The 13888-nt window shown below is 35.9% G+C and overlaps 1 protein-coding gene across 2 annotated transcripts in view; it reads right to left on the bottom strand.

Annotated features, from left to right (window-relative positions):
• Window positions 1-704: 704 nt before the first annotated feature.
• Window positions 705-13888, bottom strand: part of TMX1 (thioredoxin related transmembrane protein 1) — a 64821-nt gene continuing 51637 nt past the window's right edge. For both annotated transcript variants that reach the window (XM_001362368.4, XM_007473216.3), the window contains exons 4-8: window positions 5596-5724; window positions 4373-4418; window positions 4175-4276; window positions 3989-4058; window positions 705-2588 (exon numbers count right to left, since the gene is read on the bottom strand). In XM_001362368.4, coding sequence (XP_001362405.1) covers window positions 2410-2588; window positions 3989-4058; window positions 4175-4276; window positions 4373-4418; window positions 5596-5724 — 526 coding nt within the window. In that variant the 3' untranslated portion in view covers window positions 705-2409. The remainder of the gene's footprint in view (window positions 2589-3988; window positions 4059-4174; window positions 4277-4372; window positions 4419-5595; window positions 5725-13888) is intronic.

Below are 13888 nucleotides of genomic sequence, written 5' to 3'. Positions count from 1 at the left end.
GGGCAATTTGGAATTATGCCTAAAGAGCTTTAAAAGAATGCCTGCCCTTTGATCTAGCCATACCACTGCTGCGGTTTTATCTGAATGAGATAACAAGGAAAAATACTTGTATATAAATATTTATAGCCATGCTTTTTGTGTTGGCAAAAAATTGAAAAATGAGGGAGTGTCCACTGATTGGGCAATGGTTGAAAAAAACTGTGGTATCTGATAGTGATGGAATACTATTGTACTGAAAGGAATAATGAACTGGAGGAATTCCATGTGAACTGGAAACACCTCCAGGAATTGATGTAGAGTGAACGGAGCAGAACCAGGATAAAATTATACAAAGACTGCTACACTGTGGTACAATCGAATGTAATGGACTTCTCTACTAGCAACAATGCAATGACCCAGGACAATCCAGAGGAACTTATGAGGAAGAAAGCTATCCATATCCAGAGAAAGAACTGTGGGAACAGAAATGCATAAGAAAAAATAGATCAATTACAGTTTGATATGGACATGATTAGGGTTTTGGTGTTAAAATATCACTCTACTGCAAATATGAATAACATGGAAATAGGTTTTGAACAATGATACATGTATAACCCAGTGGAACTACTTGTCAGCTTTAGGAGGGGGGAGGACCATGGACAAACATCCTAAATTTTTTTTAAATGAGACATTTAAATGCAGTCAAATATTCATATGACCACTTCTTACAAACTCAAATCAATTTTATTTTGTTTTAATATACAACTAAAAAGTAATTCTTTTTTATGTTAGTAAAATGTTTAGAAAAATTAATGGACTGGTTTTTTTCAAACTTTTAAATACAGTGTAACATAAAAGATTACATCATTCTTGAAATTCAGGAGGCTTTTGTTTGAGAATGTTCACTATTTTAAAAGAAAATTCTTCTAAAGACTATTACACACAAAATTAATGAATTCATGACAGCAGTAACTAGCGGAAGGAGATAATTGCAGGAAGTGTACAACCAAGGAAGATTGTTTTTGGAGATCTAAACTATTTTTCTCTGGTGGCTTATGATAAGTTTTGCTTCTTCCTGTATCCTTATTTTCCTCTCATATCACAATTTCTAGGACCAAAGTCTCTAAAATAAAACAATCATGTTAAGTAATTATAAATTAACAGTCAATATAGTGAACAATGGAATGTCTCTTTTTGCAAAACATGGAAAAGTTATTTTTAAAACCTTGTAACAATATGTATTAAACTTTGCAAAACTGAATTATGAACTTTCTTTAATGGAAACAAAATATATCAGTGCTTAGAAATAAATTGTTTTTTTTTCCATCCTTTTTGTGTTTTTTGCTAGTTACCAATAAATACTAATTTTAGGATAACTAAATTTATAAAATACTTTCTGAAGAGTTTAAAATTTAAAATACAGTTAGCCCCAGGGTGGTTCAAATGATAAATTATCAGTAATTTTTCTTTAAAAAGTCATTTAAATGAGAAGCATGGTAATAATGACACTAATTCTTTTGTAAAAAGAAGCCATATTATGAATTATCTAAAATTCAAGATAATAGTTTGGATCCCAAATTATATGAAAAATGTTTTCTTTCACCTCAGAAAGATCAGAGGATCATATACTAAGAAATTTAAAGGATCTTTAAGGTCATAGGAAATAAAATTAATTCAATCCTGAGAAAAATAATTGAGTTCAAATATATTTGGGAATATAAGAAAATCTATAAATAAAGGAAAGTATAAAAGATATATTATGCAGAAGTAGATATTTTAACTTTACAGAAAAGAACAAAAAAAAAGTCATGATCACTACCCATTAAGGGAAATTAAAACACAACATAGAATTCACCTATTCAAAATCAAAATTATCTATAAAAAGTACTCTAATTAACAGCAGTCACTTTCATTAACAACATTAATGTAGACATGGGGTAAATTTGGCCTACATCACTATAGAAGATAAAAGTTTATGCAAAATAGACACCCAAAAATTCTTGTGTAAGGCAAAGTTTTCCTTAATTTTTTCCAATAATGAAACAGAAATTTTACATAAATAACAAATGTTTTCTCTAGGATAAATTGATTAGCATAAACTCTTTAAATTCTTGCAGAAGGTAATAAAGTGGACCTATAATTCTCAATTTATATTTAGAAACAAACTATTATTGAAGAAAAAAAGACATTTTTTTTATTGCTTGACAACAGGTTCTTTTACTTGAAGAACTGGTTGAGTCACCAACTGTTTTTAAAGCCTATTCCAGGTTTCCATTAAAGATGGTAATACTATTTTTTAAAGGTAAACTGTTGAGTCTATTTAAAGGATATCTAAAATGCTACAAATGTATGTCAGTTATTTCAAAATAAAAGGTTATCATTCTTCATAGTTTTTTCAAAATAATAATTTTTAAATGAACTAAAAACAAACTAAGATTTATCCACTATTGAAAGAGGGCTAAAAACACGCTGTCTCATTGCAGTCTGCGAAAAGTCTTTCTTTGATGGATTTTCGTTCTCCAGCTCATCATCTGAAACATCTTCTTCATCTGCTTCTTGCTCTTGTTCCAATTTTTTCAAAAGAAGGGCAGATTCTGGAAGAATTTTTTCTTAAGAAAAAAAAAGAATACACAGTCTAAGAAGTGCAGAGAAGTTTAAGAAACTTTATAGAACAATCTAGATCATCAAAGTGAAATAAAAATTTATGTAATATAATATTGCCTCAACGTCTATTTATCAAGAGCTTGAACTTCCAAAAACAATGAGTTACTATAAATTATTTACATGTTTTCAATGCACAATCCATCCATAACACTGCTTACTAGTTTAGTAAACTACAATATGTCAAGTAGTCATTCAATCTCTGCTAAAGACACTCAATGATAGAGAACTCTTTACCTGACACAAATGTCAGGTTCATAACAAGTACAGTTAAAATCATAGCAAAATTCCTTTGAAATAAAATTTTACATTTTAACTAGTGTAAATTGTAAGGAAGTTTTTCCTCATGACTTGAGCTGAACTCTTCTTCCTTATAACTTTTATTTCTTACATCTAGTTCTCCTTTCCAGGATAAAGGGGAAGTTTAAGTCCCTTTCGTTCTCAATTAGTTGTTCTCCAATTTAATTAATTCCAGTTAATTTACCCAACCTTAATATAACATATTGACTTATATGCCCTCTAGACACTAGATAGCTTGTCAAAGACTCATTAAAAGTGTATAGCTGGGGAAACTAGATGGCTCAGTGAATCAAGAACCAGGCCTAGAGATGGGATGTCTTAAGTTCATATCTAACCTCAGACTCTTCTTAGCTGTGTGATCCTGGGTAAGTCACTTAACTCTCATTGCCTAGCCCCTGCCATTCTTCTGCCTTGGAACCAATATACAATATTGATTCTAAGATGAAAGGTAAGGGTTTAAAAACAAAAGAAGGAAAAAATGGTTTTAAAATGGAGAGGCCTCATTCACTGAATCCAGTCTTTCCCTCTTTGTCTTCCAAACAAATGAAAATGCTTATGAGTAATTAAAATAAACTAGTTGTAGAAAAAAGACTACTTATAATCTCGTGAGGCAGGGAAATAGTGAAGGAGGAAGAAAAGTGGAGCAAAAGTGGGATGGTGAGTGAAGTTAGGTTATCTTGGAACTAACAATTTGATCTTACCAACAGGTCTTTCAGGCTTTTAGAAGGATAAGTCATCTTGGATATTCTCATTTGTAGGGACTGAAGGCAAACTACATACTGCTTAATAGATATTTGGGCCTATGTAGCCTTTAGCTTCTGACCTACTTCTAGTAAAGTTCTCTATTCTAAGAAAAAGACAATGGCCAAAGAGGAGATTTTTGGCAAGGGTTCGATGGGCATAATGAGCATACTTAACAACCCCTCTGTTATGCTAGACTTCAGGTCAAATATTTCTACCCTAGGATTTTGCAAAACCAGAATGTCAATTAAATTAGCATGACATTATAAAAGTATCAAAGTTGAAATTGATTTAAAATTGTACTTACTTGAATAAGGATACTGCTGTGGTTTATTCCTTTTTGAAGGACAAAGGCAGTCTGCCACAAAAACCATAACCTACAATCAGAAAAAAATAGGAGAAATCAGAGTATCTAATCTTAGACAACTCAAGCTCTATCTTATACCAAACTATAAATTCATTTTCCTAATAATCTGAGAAAAGGTATACTCACAAGTCCTAATATTAGGCCTGAGAACAGAGTTGCTAAGGCAAAAATTGTATAGGATCCCCAAACTGGTATTTTAAGGTCTTCTATAAAATAGTTATGGCAAGTCTAAATTTTAAAGAAAACAAAGAGAAAAACTAAGAAATTGGTTGTTTCAAAAGAATAGCAAAATACTTAAAGATGAAACAAGACTTAAGCCCATACCCTAATCCACATAGATAGCTGAAAGAGAGCCGACATACTGCTCATCCTAAAATGAGAGACATAATTAGAAAACTTTAATTTTTCCAATATGACAAATATTTAAAGCATTTTATTGAAGGTTGGTGAGTCTATTGAATTCATAACTGAAATAGAACTCCCTTTTGTTGAAAATGAAATTATTGACATTGTTTTCTACCACTGTTTTCTCCAGAACCTAAATAGATGGTTGCTGATTTCTTTGACCATTTTCTCATATTATTATTTTTTTAAACCCTTACCTTCTGTCTTGGAATCAATACTATGTATTGATTCCAAGGCAGAAGATTGGAAAGGGCTAGGCAATGGGGGTTAAGTGACTTGCCCAGGGTCACACAGTTAGGAAGTGCCTGAGGCCAGATTTGAACCTAGGACCTCCCATCTCTAGTCCCGGCTCTCAATGCACTGAGCCACCCAACTGTCCCCCATCTTCTCTTCCAAGAATAATATTTGCTTACTTTTGTAGATTGCATATTTATTTATAGTGCATGTATATATTTAGACACGTACATATCTACATACATATACATTTCTAAGTAGATTCTATAAAGTTACATAATTTCTATCCATCCCACTCTATATCACCACTTCCCAAAGAACAGACTTGTTAGATAGTTATAAAATACATTCTCTATTTTGTTAATGATATTCCTTATTTTCACCATGCCAAACCACAATAGCATTGGAAGACCTACAAGTCTCCATACCCCTAATTATAACCTGAGTAAGTCCATATTTCAAAATGACTTCATACTAATCTTCACCCCCAAAATTACTCCTTTCGTGAAAAGCTATCTGATCAAACCTTATGATAGCATCATAATGAAAATATATAAATATATAAATTTTTAAAAAATAATGCTGATTCACCTGCACACTTTCCCCTCTACTCCTATCACCTAATCTTTACACTTTTCTTTTGCTGCTTGTCTGAAAGTGAAGACAAATTACTTTTTCTGAATGTCCCTCTCCTTTCCTTTTTATCAACTCCTCTGTCCAAGTACTGTATACACTATCAAAACAAAATAGAAAATTTTAGAAGCATAAGATTTAAATGAAATTTTAATATTTTTTCATATATATATATATGTAGTAAATATGTTTCCAAGTTATTTGTTTACAATACTCAGAATGTCACTTATACTTTAAAAATCTCAAAAAATGGAAAAACCCTCAAAAATGCTTACAGAAAAGAACCTGGCCCAAACCATGAAGAAATGGGCTCAATAGTCTTCCACTGTTTGTCATTTATGAAATTTATGAAGTCCTCCTTAGTCCTGGGACCTTGATATCTTCTAAATTCTCCATCTTTACAGCTATGTAAAAAAGAAAAAGGGGATCAGACTACAAATCATAAAATGTAGCTGCCATATATGCATAAATCATCCGTTTCAAGTAAAGAGCTAAAATTATATTGCTTCTATATTTAAGCACCTTGTTTTTAATGGAATTTTAATACTCAAAATTATTTGTAGTTTATAAATATATCACATTGATCATTTTTGCTCATGACATTCTAACTTAAAATATAATTGAAGAATAGTGTCTTTCTGAAACTTAGAATCAGTAAAATTATAAATATCTGTCATAAGGAAAAAAAAGTCTGGTTATTATGCACCACTGTATTAATATTATGCATCAAAGGAACAAAATATTGCATCAAATTTATAGAAAATTAAAAGTAATCTAAATGAATGAATTACTAGTTGGTAATCAAAATAAATATCTCAACAAACATGGTAAGATAACAAAGCTGGTAATAATAAAAGAATACAGGAAACACCAAGAAGGTATACTTGTATCAAAAATAGGCCATGCCAGACTAACTTAATTTCCTTAGCTAAGAGCTGGAGAGGATTCTTGTTTATATTCAAATGTTAGATGATCTATGAAGTCCCATGTTCACAGTGCTGAAAATTTGGGAAAATTCAGTATGATATATACAGAGGTTGAAATGTATTAAAAAAGGGAAAAAAGTTAGGAAACAAGTAAAATAATACATGAGAATACAGAGACAAAACAAATGAATAGGACAGACAACAAGGAGCTTTTTTCTTGGAGAAAAACACTCATTCATAGTATTTTAGGAGAATACCACTTAAAGAATCCTTGAAAAGATATAATACTTCTTAGTATATTCTTGGCTGATCAACTTAAATTAAATAAGGGGTACCAGATTAGACTCAGGGCTTAGAGGTTGGCCACCTATGACATATAGGACAAAGTCTTAATTCTGATGTTCCACCAAAACTATCCAATGAAATCTTTTTCACTCTTTTCTGAGAAAAACTACTACTACTGCTAAAGTAACCATTTTATTGACTAGTTAACACATTGAGCTCAAATTTACCTCAGTACTGTTGTTTATGCTACTGACATATGTAGCAAATATTGTTAATTAAGAAATTGGGTTATTGATAAGTTTGTGTACAGAAAGATATTCAGTACAGAGAAAGATGGAACAAATTATCTTAAGAAATCAGGTAGAATTTTCATGAAGTTCCTGAGGAGATTTCCCAGAGATAAAGCTGGGAATGTTGAAGTGTAACTGCCACTCTTGAGTTTTCTCTATGTTTTGAGGAACATTTGAGGCAGTTGATCTGAAAAAACCATCGTGTGAGTAGAGAAAGAATGAGAGATGAACCTGACAGAGTAGAGAAACACACAGGTTGTCTCCCAAGTCTGACCAGTGGGGGCAGGAGAGGCCAACTTCTCAAGGTGACCTGGAGTAGAGGCTCAAACTGTCAGAACTTGATCTGGAGTGAAGAGACTAAAACCTGATTTTAAAATTAATATAAACTATAAGAATACTTTAATTAGATTAGTTTATATAGATAGAAATTTTATCAGATAGACTAAGAAGGAGGATTAGTGCAGGCCTGGTTTCCAGGCAGAAGTAACTTCTTGCACTCAAAATACTACCCTACCCTTTGAGTTTCATGAATCATTCTAGCCTACACTGACTACTTCCTTCTCATAAAATACTCATTGGATTTACTGGTTAAATAATTTATTTTAGCAACTAATCTTTTCAAGGCCAATTAGGATAGTCTTTAAGGGATGGCATTTGAATTGAGCTTTAAATGAAGGAAGCAGAGATTCCCCCTCACCCTCTTTTTTAACTGGTTATTGTTATAAGAGAAAACTTACATAACCAAAACACCAAAATAAAACCAGAAATACACTGATGTGAAAGATGCCTCCCAATAGCTTTTTTCCCTGGACGCGGCTAACATTCCCTGTTTTAAGTCCTTCAGGATTGCCCTGATCATTACCTTGCTGAGAGTAACTAAGTTTTCCCAGATGATCACTGAAATAGTTGTTATTGTGTACAATGTTCTCCCAGTTCTGCTTCTTTTGCTCTGTGTCAGTTCTCGCAGCTCTTTCCAGCTTTTAATGAAATCATGTTGCTTAATCATTTCTTATAGTACAATAGTATTCCATCACTGTATGGGATGACATTGTGCATTATTACCCAATACACACTGATTAGTATTAGTAATCATAGACTGGCAGCTTCCTATTGAAAAACAGTGAAGTTTTTCAATAGAAACTTTCAAGTTCTCCTCCAAAAGGAGATATCAATCTCTCCTTTTGAAGAGTAGAAGAAACCCTCTCTCTAAAGCAGTTTTATATGTGTGTATGTATACACACACACACACACACATATATACATATATATTAGCATAGGTCTTTGATATTCTTCTCAAATGTGGCTAAAGAGCTCCCCCCTTTTTTCTATTCCTGTGGGAAGAAATTTGGGGTGACCTAATTTCTATGAAAGAAATCTCAAAACTTACAAGTCCTAAGAAATAATGAATAAAGCCCAAGAATTGTTGTGATAGCCTGAGAAATGTTTCAGAGTGTTTTCAGCCTGAGTTTTGCAATCCTTGGACAGGCCTAAAAACCTGACTCAACTAAAAATTGCAAACTAAGGAATATTCCCATATGCTTGGCAACATTGGAAGATAAAGAAGACACTCAGAAGCATTGGGAAAGATTAAGAAGGCTAGAGAAAGGAGGGTAGAATAAGATACAGATGAGAAAGTGAGATAGCATTGTATTGGATCCCTATATGGGCATCTGTGCCCACCACTTCTGAAGTCCTCTCAGACTGTGGAGCTCTCTCTCCCTCTCTACCATGGTGCCTCCCCCCCACCCCCACGCCACAGGGATACTGCTTATGCCCAGGCAGTGTTCCCTCACTCTATCCCCACACCCTCATGCCTCTGAATAAATCTACGTAAGCTCTGCCAGCATTGAGTCTCCTGTCTTCTCATTAGAGTGATTCATGGGGATGAACTCTCTCTGCAGCATACCAGGCATGTTAGCATATTGGAAGTATGATTGATGTATTGATATTGTATCTTAAGTATTCATATGCCAAGACTCATGGTCACGTTACTTAATGGTCATTATATGGAAAGGAACAGTCCAAAGGTATAGCGACTCCCCCCCTCGGGAGTCCTACAACATTTATCTGTGGGAATAACCTGAGGTGGGGAGAGGAGGCTAAGGAAATGGGAGAATAATAATGACTCAAGGACAGAAGTTGAAACACATGGGGAGTAACGCGAATTCCAAGAACATAAGAGGAACAAGAGAATAGGTGGGGAGTATCAACCCCTTGATATTCTTAAAGACAAGAGAGTCTGCTTTGGGGGCGACTGCGGTGCTAGAAAAAGTGGGGAGTCTAAACTCCTTGGTGCTCCTATAGACAATAGAGTCTAAGCCTTAGTAGGAGGCACTGGGGGCGAAATAGGAAACAGGAAAGAGATACAGAGAAGCAAGAGCAGTAAGAGGAGAGGAGGTTAAGGGAGAATGAAAGAGAGGCAATGAAGGGCGAGAGCCAGTAAGTGAGAGCAAGAGAGTGCAAGAGAGTTTGTAAGAGAGGAGTTAGAGAGTTTGTAAGAGTGTGCAAGAAGGGAGTTTCGCGCTAGTACCCCAGTATTTATTGAGGGTTTTAGGAACGTATATGTAACATGACATAGGTTTTAACATTGGTTGAAATGACAATGACGAGACCAAAGAGGTAGAGTTTAATCCACCCCTCGCTTTGTACTCCACACTGAGGGCTCTAATGGAACCGTGCTATGTTAATGAATGTGCTCCGAGCTAAGGCAGCATGGCCCCGTCAAGATCCAGCCCGTGAATTTGCCCGTCTTTTGCTAGTGCCTAGGACTGTCCCTTTAACATCAAGAGTTCTGACCATGTGTCTGGTAATACAATATCAAAACATCAATCATACTTCCCAGATGCCAACATGCCTGGTATGCTACAAAAAGACAAGTGCAAAGGACAAGCAAATTCCTGGGCTGGGCGTTGCCAGCCACAGCTTCCTGGCTCGGACTACATTCCTTTACAAAACGCAGGTTGGATTAATCTCTTCCTCTTTGATTTCGTCATTGTCAAATCAACCATTGTCAAAATCTATATCATGTCACGTATTCATTAATCACCTCCCACTTGACATTCCTAAAATCTCCAATAAGAGTTGGGGAACATGTGTGAGCCTTCTCTTACTGCTCTTGCTCTTGCTCCTTGCACCTCTTAATCATGCTATGGCCTATATTGCTCCTCATGTCTGCTTGATTCATGTAATGCAGTTGTACCACATATCTCCCATTAATCTCTTGGCCATCTGGTCCATGGGGAATATCCCAGAGTTTTCGGCTCCATGCATGTTCTCTTGTTTCTCATACTTATAATTTCTCCACTTGTTATCTTCTTATAGAGAAGTATTAACAAAGCTTGTTATTGTTTTAACTTGTGGTCTCTGAATCTTTATTCCTGCGTCTCTCCCTCTAGCTGCCTTGTATATCTTCCATCCATATTCCTCTAGCCTCCAATCTCCTTCTCAGGTCACCACTCACAGGATGATTATATAGGAGCTGCTAGTGGTTCCTATATTTGGTGTGCAACGTGGTCAACATCGCCTGAGGAGAAAGTGTTGGGTTCAAGCCTGGAGACGGATCAGCAGACCTGGGCTTGGCCAATCAGGTAGGCGTGCTTTTCCATTCAGGAAATTGGATCAAACTCTATCTTCTCATACCTGTTATATTATCAGATTGTTGAAATCTTTAGTTCAGAAGAAAGGAATTAAGATTTCAGAGACTAAGCTCTGAGTACTGATTAAGACTATCTTAAAATCTTATCCTGATTTTCCATAAAAAAGGGTAGTTGAAGTATAAGAATGGGATAGGTCGAGTTGATGGTCCATTGATCTTTAAAACTAGCAATTAAGATCTCAGAAGTTTAGATCCAGGCATTACTTAAAGTTATCTTGTAATGTCCTAACTTTCAAGAAAAAGGAGTATTTACTAAACAACAATGGCATTTGAAAGGCAAACTATGAAACATAGAGAGAGAGAGAGCAAAAAGCATGGCAATTACAGAAAATATTGCCAGCAATTGGGAGCACATGGAATCTAGTTAGAATACTGCACTAAATGTGGAGAATTGAGCTATTTCTCAGTTTCCACCCCAACCTTTCACTAATGCTACTAACAATTTACTTATCACTATTCCTCCTTCGAGGTGTATGGGGTGCTCAGGGAGGAGTAGTATCTCTGGTATGGAGGGCTTGTCGTGCCCTCCTAGGGCAACTCTCCAACCCCTGACCCTCATCTGACACCCAGCTATCACTTGTGGCTCCTAGTAGCTTCTAGCATGCGGCAGCGGCCACACCCTGGGCAACGCCTTTGACAGGCCGGCTAAACCTTGTGAGGGCAGCCATCAGGTTGTAGACCCCTGGTGAACTAAGGCTTTGCTCACCCAGCATGTGAAGACTGCTTCGGCGGAACAGATGGAAGAAACCAATAAGAAGGTTCAACGGCCGAGAGGGCAACGCAGCAAAGCACTGTGGAGTGCTTAGTGCACAAAAGACAACATGGCCATCCAATGCAGCTGAGGAAGTCTCCAGGTGTAACGATTTTTCATGCCACTGGACCCAGGGTTCCAATGCCAAGAAAGTGGGACTGTCTCTGTGCATCGACTTTTCCACGCACAAGTGTTTTTGTGCACACTCATCTACATCACAGATGAAAGTGCACAAAGACAATCGTCGGGAGAGACTACTACTATTCCTCTTTCAACCTTTTAGCTTTAACTGACTCTTATCTATTCATTCTAAACCCCCTTACTCTATGGCAGCTACAGAAGCAGGAAAGTAAGTCTTATCTTTACTCCCTTCCCCCAACTCCTCCTCAATTTCAAACTCTGCCTCCATGAGAACTTTATGCAGTATTACAATCATTTTAAATCTGGAGAAGAAAGCAGGTGAAACAGCTTCTCCAACAGAAATTAGAGATAATTCTGAAAGTGCAGAAGTAAATTTAGTACAGCCTAATGATGTTGCATTTCTGACTCCTAAAGAGATTGAAAGCATGGTAATTCAGTATGATAATGAAGCTCCCTTCACCAAGGAGTTGCTGGAAAAGATAAGCCAGAAATCTCTAAGGCCAGATCATTAGTATCAATTGAATCTAAGCCTATGGTGGAAGATTTCTGAAGTTGAAAACTGCTATTTCAAAAGTTATGCAAGGAACAAGCTAAAAAAAAATGAGGAAATCCATGTGCCCATTCCCTATGAGGAATTAACTGGCACAGGTAAATTTTGAAGTCTCAATAGATAATTGTTATATTCAGAACAAACCTTTAATCACATTGGGCTAGTTGCTAAATATTAAAGAGTTCTTTGAGGAGACAATTCCTCACGAAAGGGCTATAAGAGCATGCCAAGACATAAGAACTTTAGTCCTCAAGAATCTGAGGGCAGTTCAATTTAAAAAGGAGAACACGTGTTTGCTTTGCCTAATGCAAAGCTGGACATTTTAAAGGATCAGGTCAATTTAAAGCGGAGATGGTCTCTTGAATTTTTCAAAGAATGTCCCACAGAACAGCATTGGGTCAAACAATATCTAATGGGACCACCGGCATAAGCAAAATTTGAACATTGGTGAAATAATCCTGAGTTACTTTAAAATTCAGGCCACTGAAGAAAAAGCTAGTTAAAACAGGCAGGAATTTTGCTCTCAAGCAGATAGCCAGAACAACAGGCTTTTCTTTATCAGCAAAGCTCAGCACAATTTTAGCAAATCAAAAGGGGATCTGGGAGACTCTTTAAAGCACTGCCAGAGAATCAGACAGACCATTGTTTAAAAGCAAAAGTATACACCTGATTTTTTTAAACAGATCTTTGATAAAAGATGGAGTTACTGTGAAGTCAAATTTAAAATTAAATAGTTCTAATTTATATTGGACATGGCAAAATTACAAAGAAATATCTGATTATATTTCTTTATAGGGAAAGTTAATATTTTTTTCTGATATTTTTCATATACAATAGTCTATTTGGAAAAGAGATTTTATTCTAAAATTTGAGTATAACTTTAGGTGAAGTATCACAGTGCAAATAGAATACTTTTAAGGCTTTTAATTAGATGTGAAGCTACATTGGCTGGTCCAGCCATGTGACTTGCTTCTAAACCTATTTGGATCTTAAAAAGAAAGTTACTCCAGCAGATTGATAAATTAATCCTGTCATGTGGATGGCATAACACCTGCACCTTAGGTCAAAAGTTTTTATCATAAGTACTGGAATTAGTCAACAGAAAAGTTAATACTCAGTACAATTGTTTAGATGACAAGCCTAAATTGGTATATGCTCCTGTGAATCTTGAAATTTCTCAGACTTCTGAATGTTAAAAAATTCCCCATTGGGGAATTCTCCATTGGGACAATTCCCTATTGGGACTATTCCCCATTTTAAACAGTGAAGCTACTTAGATCTAAAATGTGAGAACTCTACTTAGATCAAAAACGTGAAGACCTCTACTCCACCCTTACTTAAGCCTGCTTTAGGGGAGAAAACTCCTTGCTGAACAATGAAAAATACTTAAACTCATACTTAAGCCATGCCTATTTTTAGAATTAATACAAAGGAGTGCTAAGTACCTATAAAGGTCAGACAACTTGTGAACTTACAAGGAGCAAAGAGGAAAAAATTTACTCAGAGATTCTAGCCTACTCAGGTGTGGATTACTAAAAGGATTGATTAGTCTACTCAGGTGTAAATTCAGAATGGGCTGTCCTTTGGAAAATGTCTACTGTGATTGGTAGATGGAAGAACTTAGGGGAGGTGACATAGGAGAAAACCCCCTATATAAGGAAAGGATGGACTGTTGAATAGGGGAGAGTCTCTTGAGAGACAATCTCTAAGGAGGTCCTTGAGAGAAGGACAATCTCTAAGGAGGTCTCTCAAGGGAGGCTGACTCTGGCTGGAACTCCCTCTGGGGAGACTCTGTCCCCCTGAATCCTCGCTTGAACAGATCTTATGGTGAGTGATTAAGGACTGACTGATCTTTTCTTTTAGGGCTTAGGCCTGGGTTGGCCAGGGCTGCCTGGGCCGGCCTATTCCTTTCTCATTTATTCTCTCTCTCTCTCTCTCTCTCTCTCTCTCTCTCTCTCTCTCTCTCTCTC

Source organism: Monodelphis domestica, chromosome 1 (assembly GCF_027887165.1).
Source record: "Monodelphis domestica isolate mMonDom1 chromosome 1, mMonDom1.pri, whole genome shotgun sequence".
Classification (NCBI taxonomy): Eukaryota; Metazoa; Chordata; class Mammalia; order Didelphimorphia; family Didelphidae; genus Monodelphis; species Monodelphis domestica.
The sequence above is the reverse complement of the archived record's forward strand: the minus strand, read 5'-3'. Positions and strand labels throughout refer to the sequence as shown.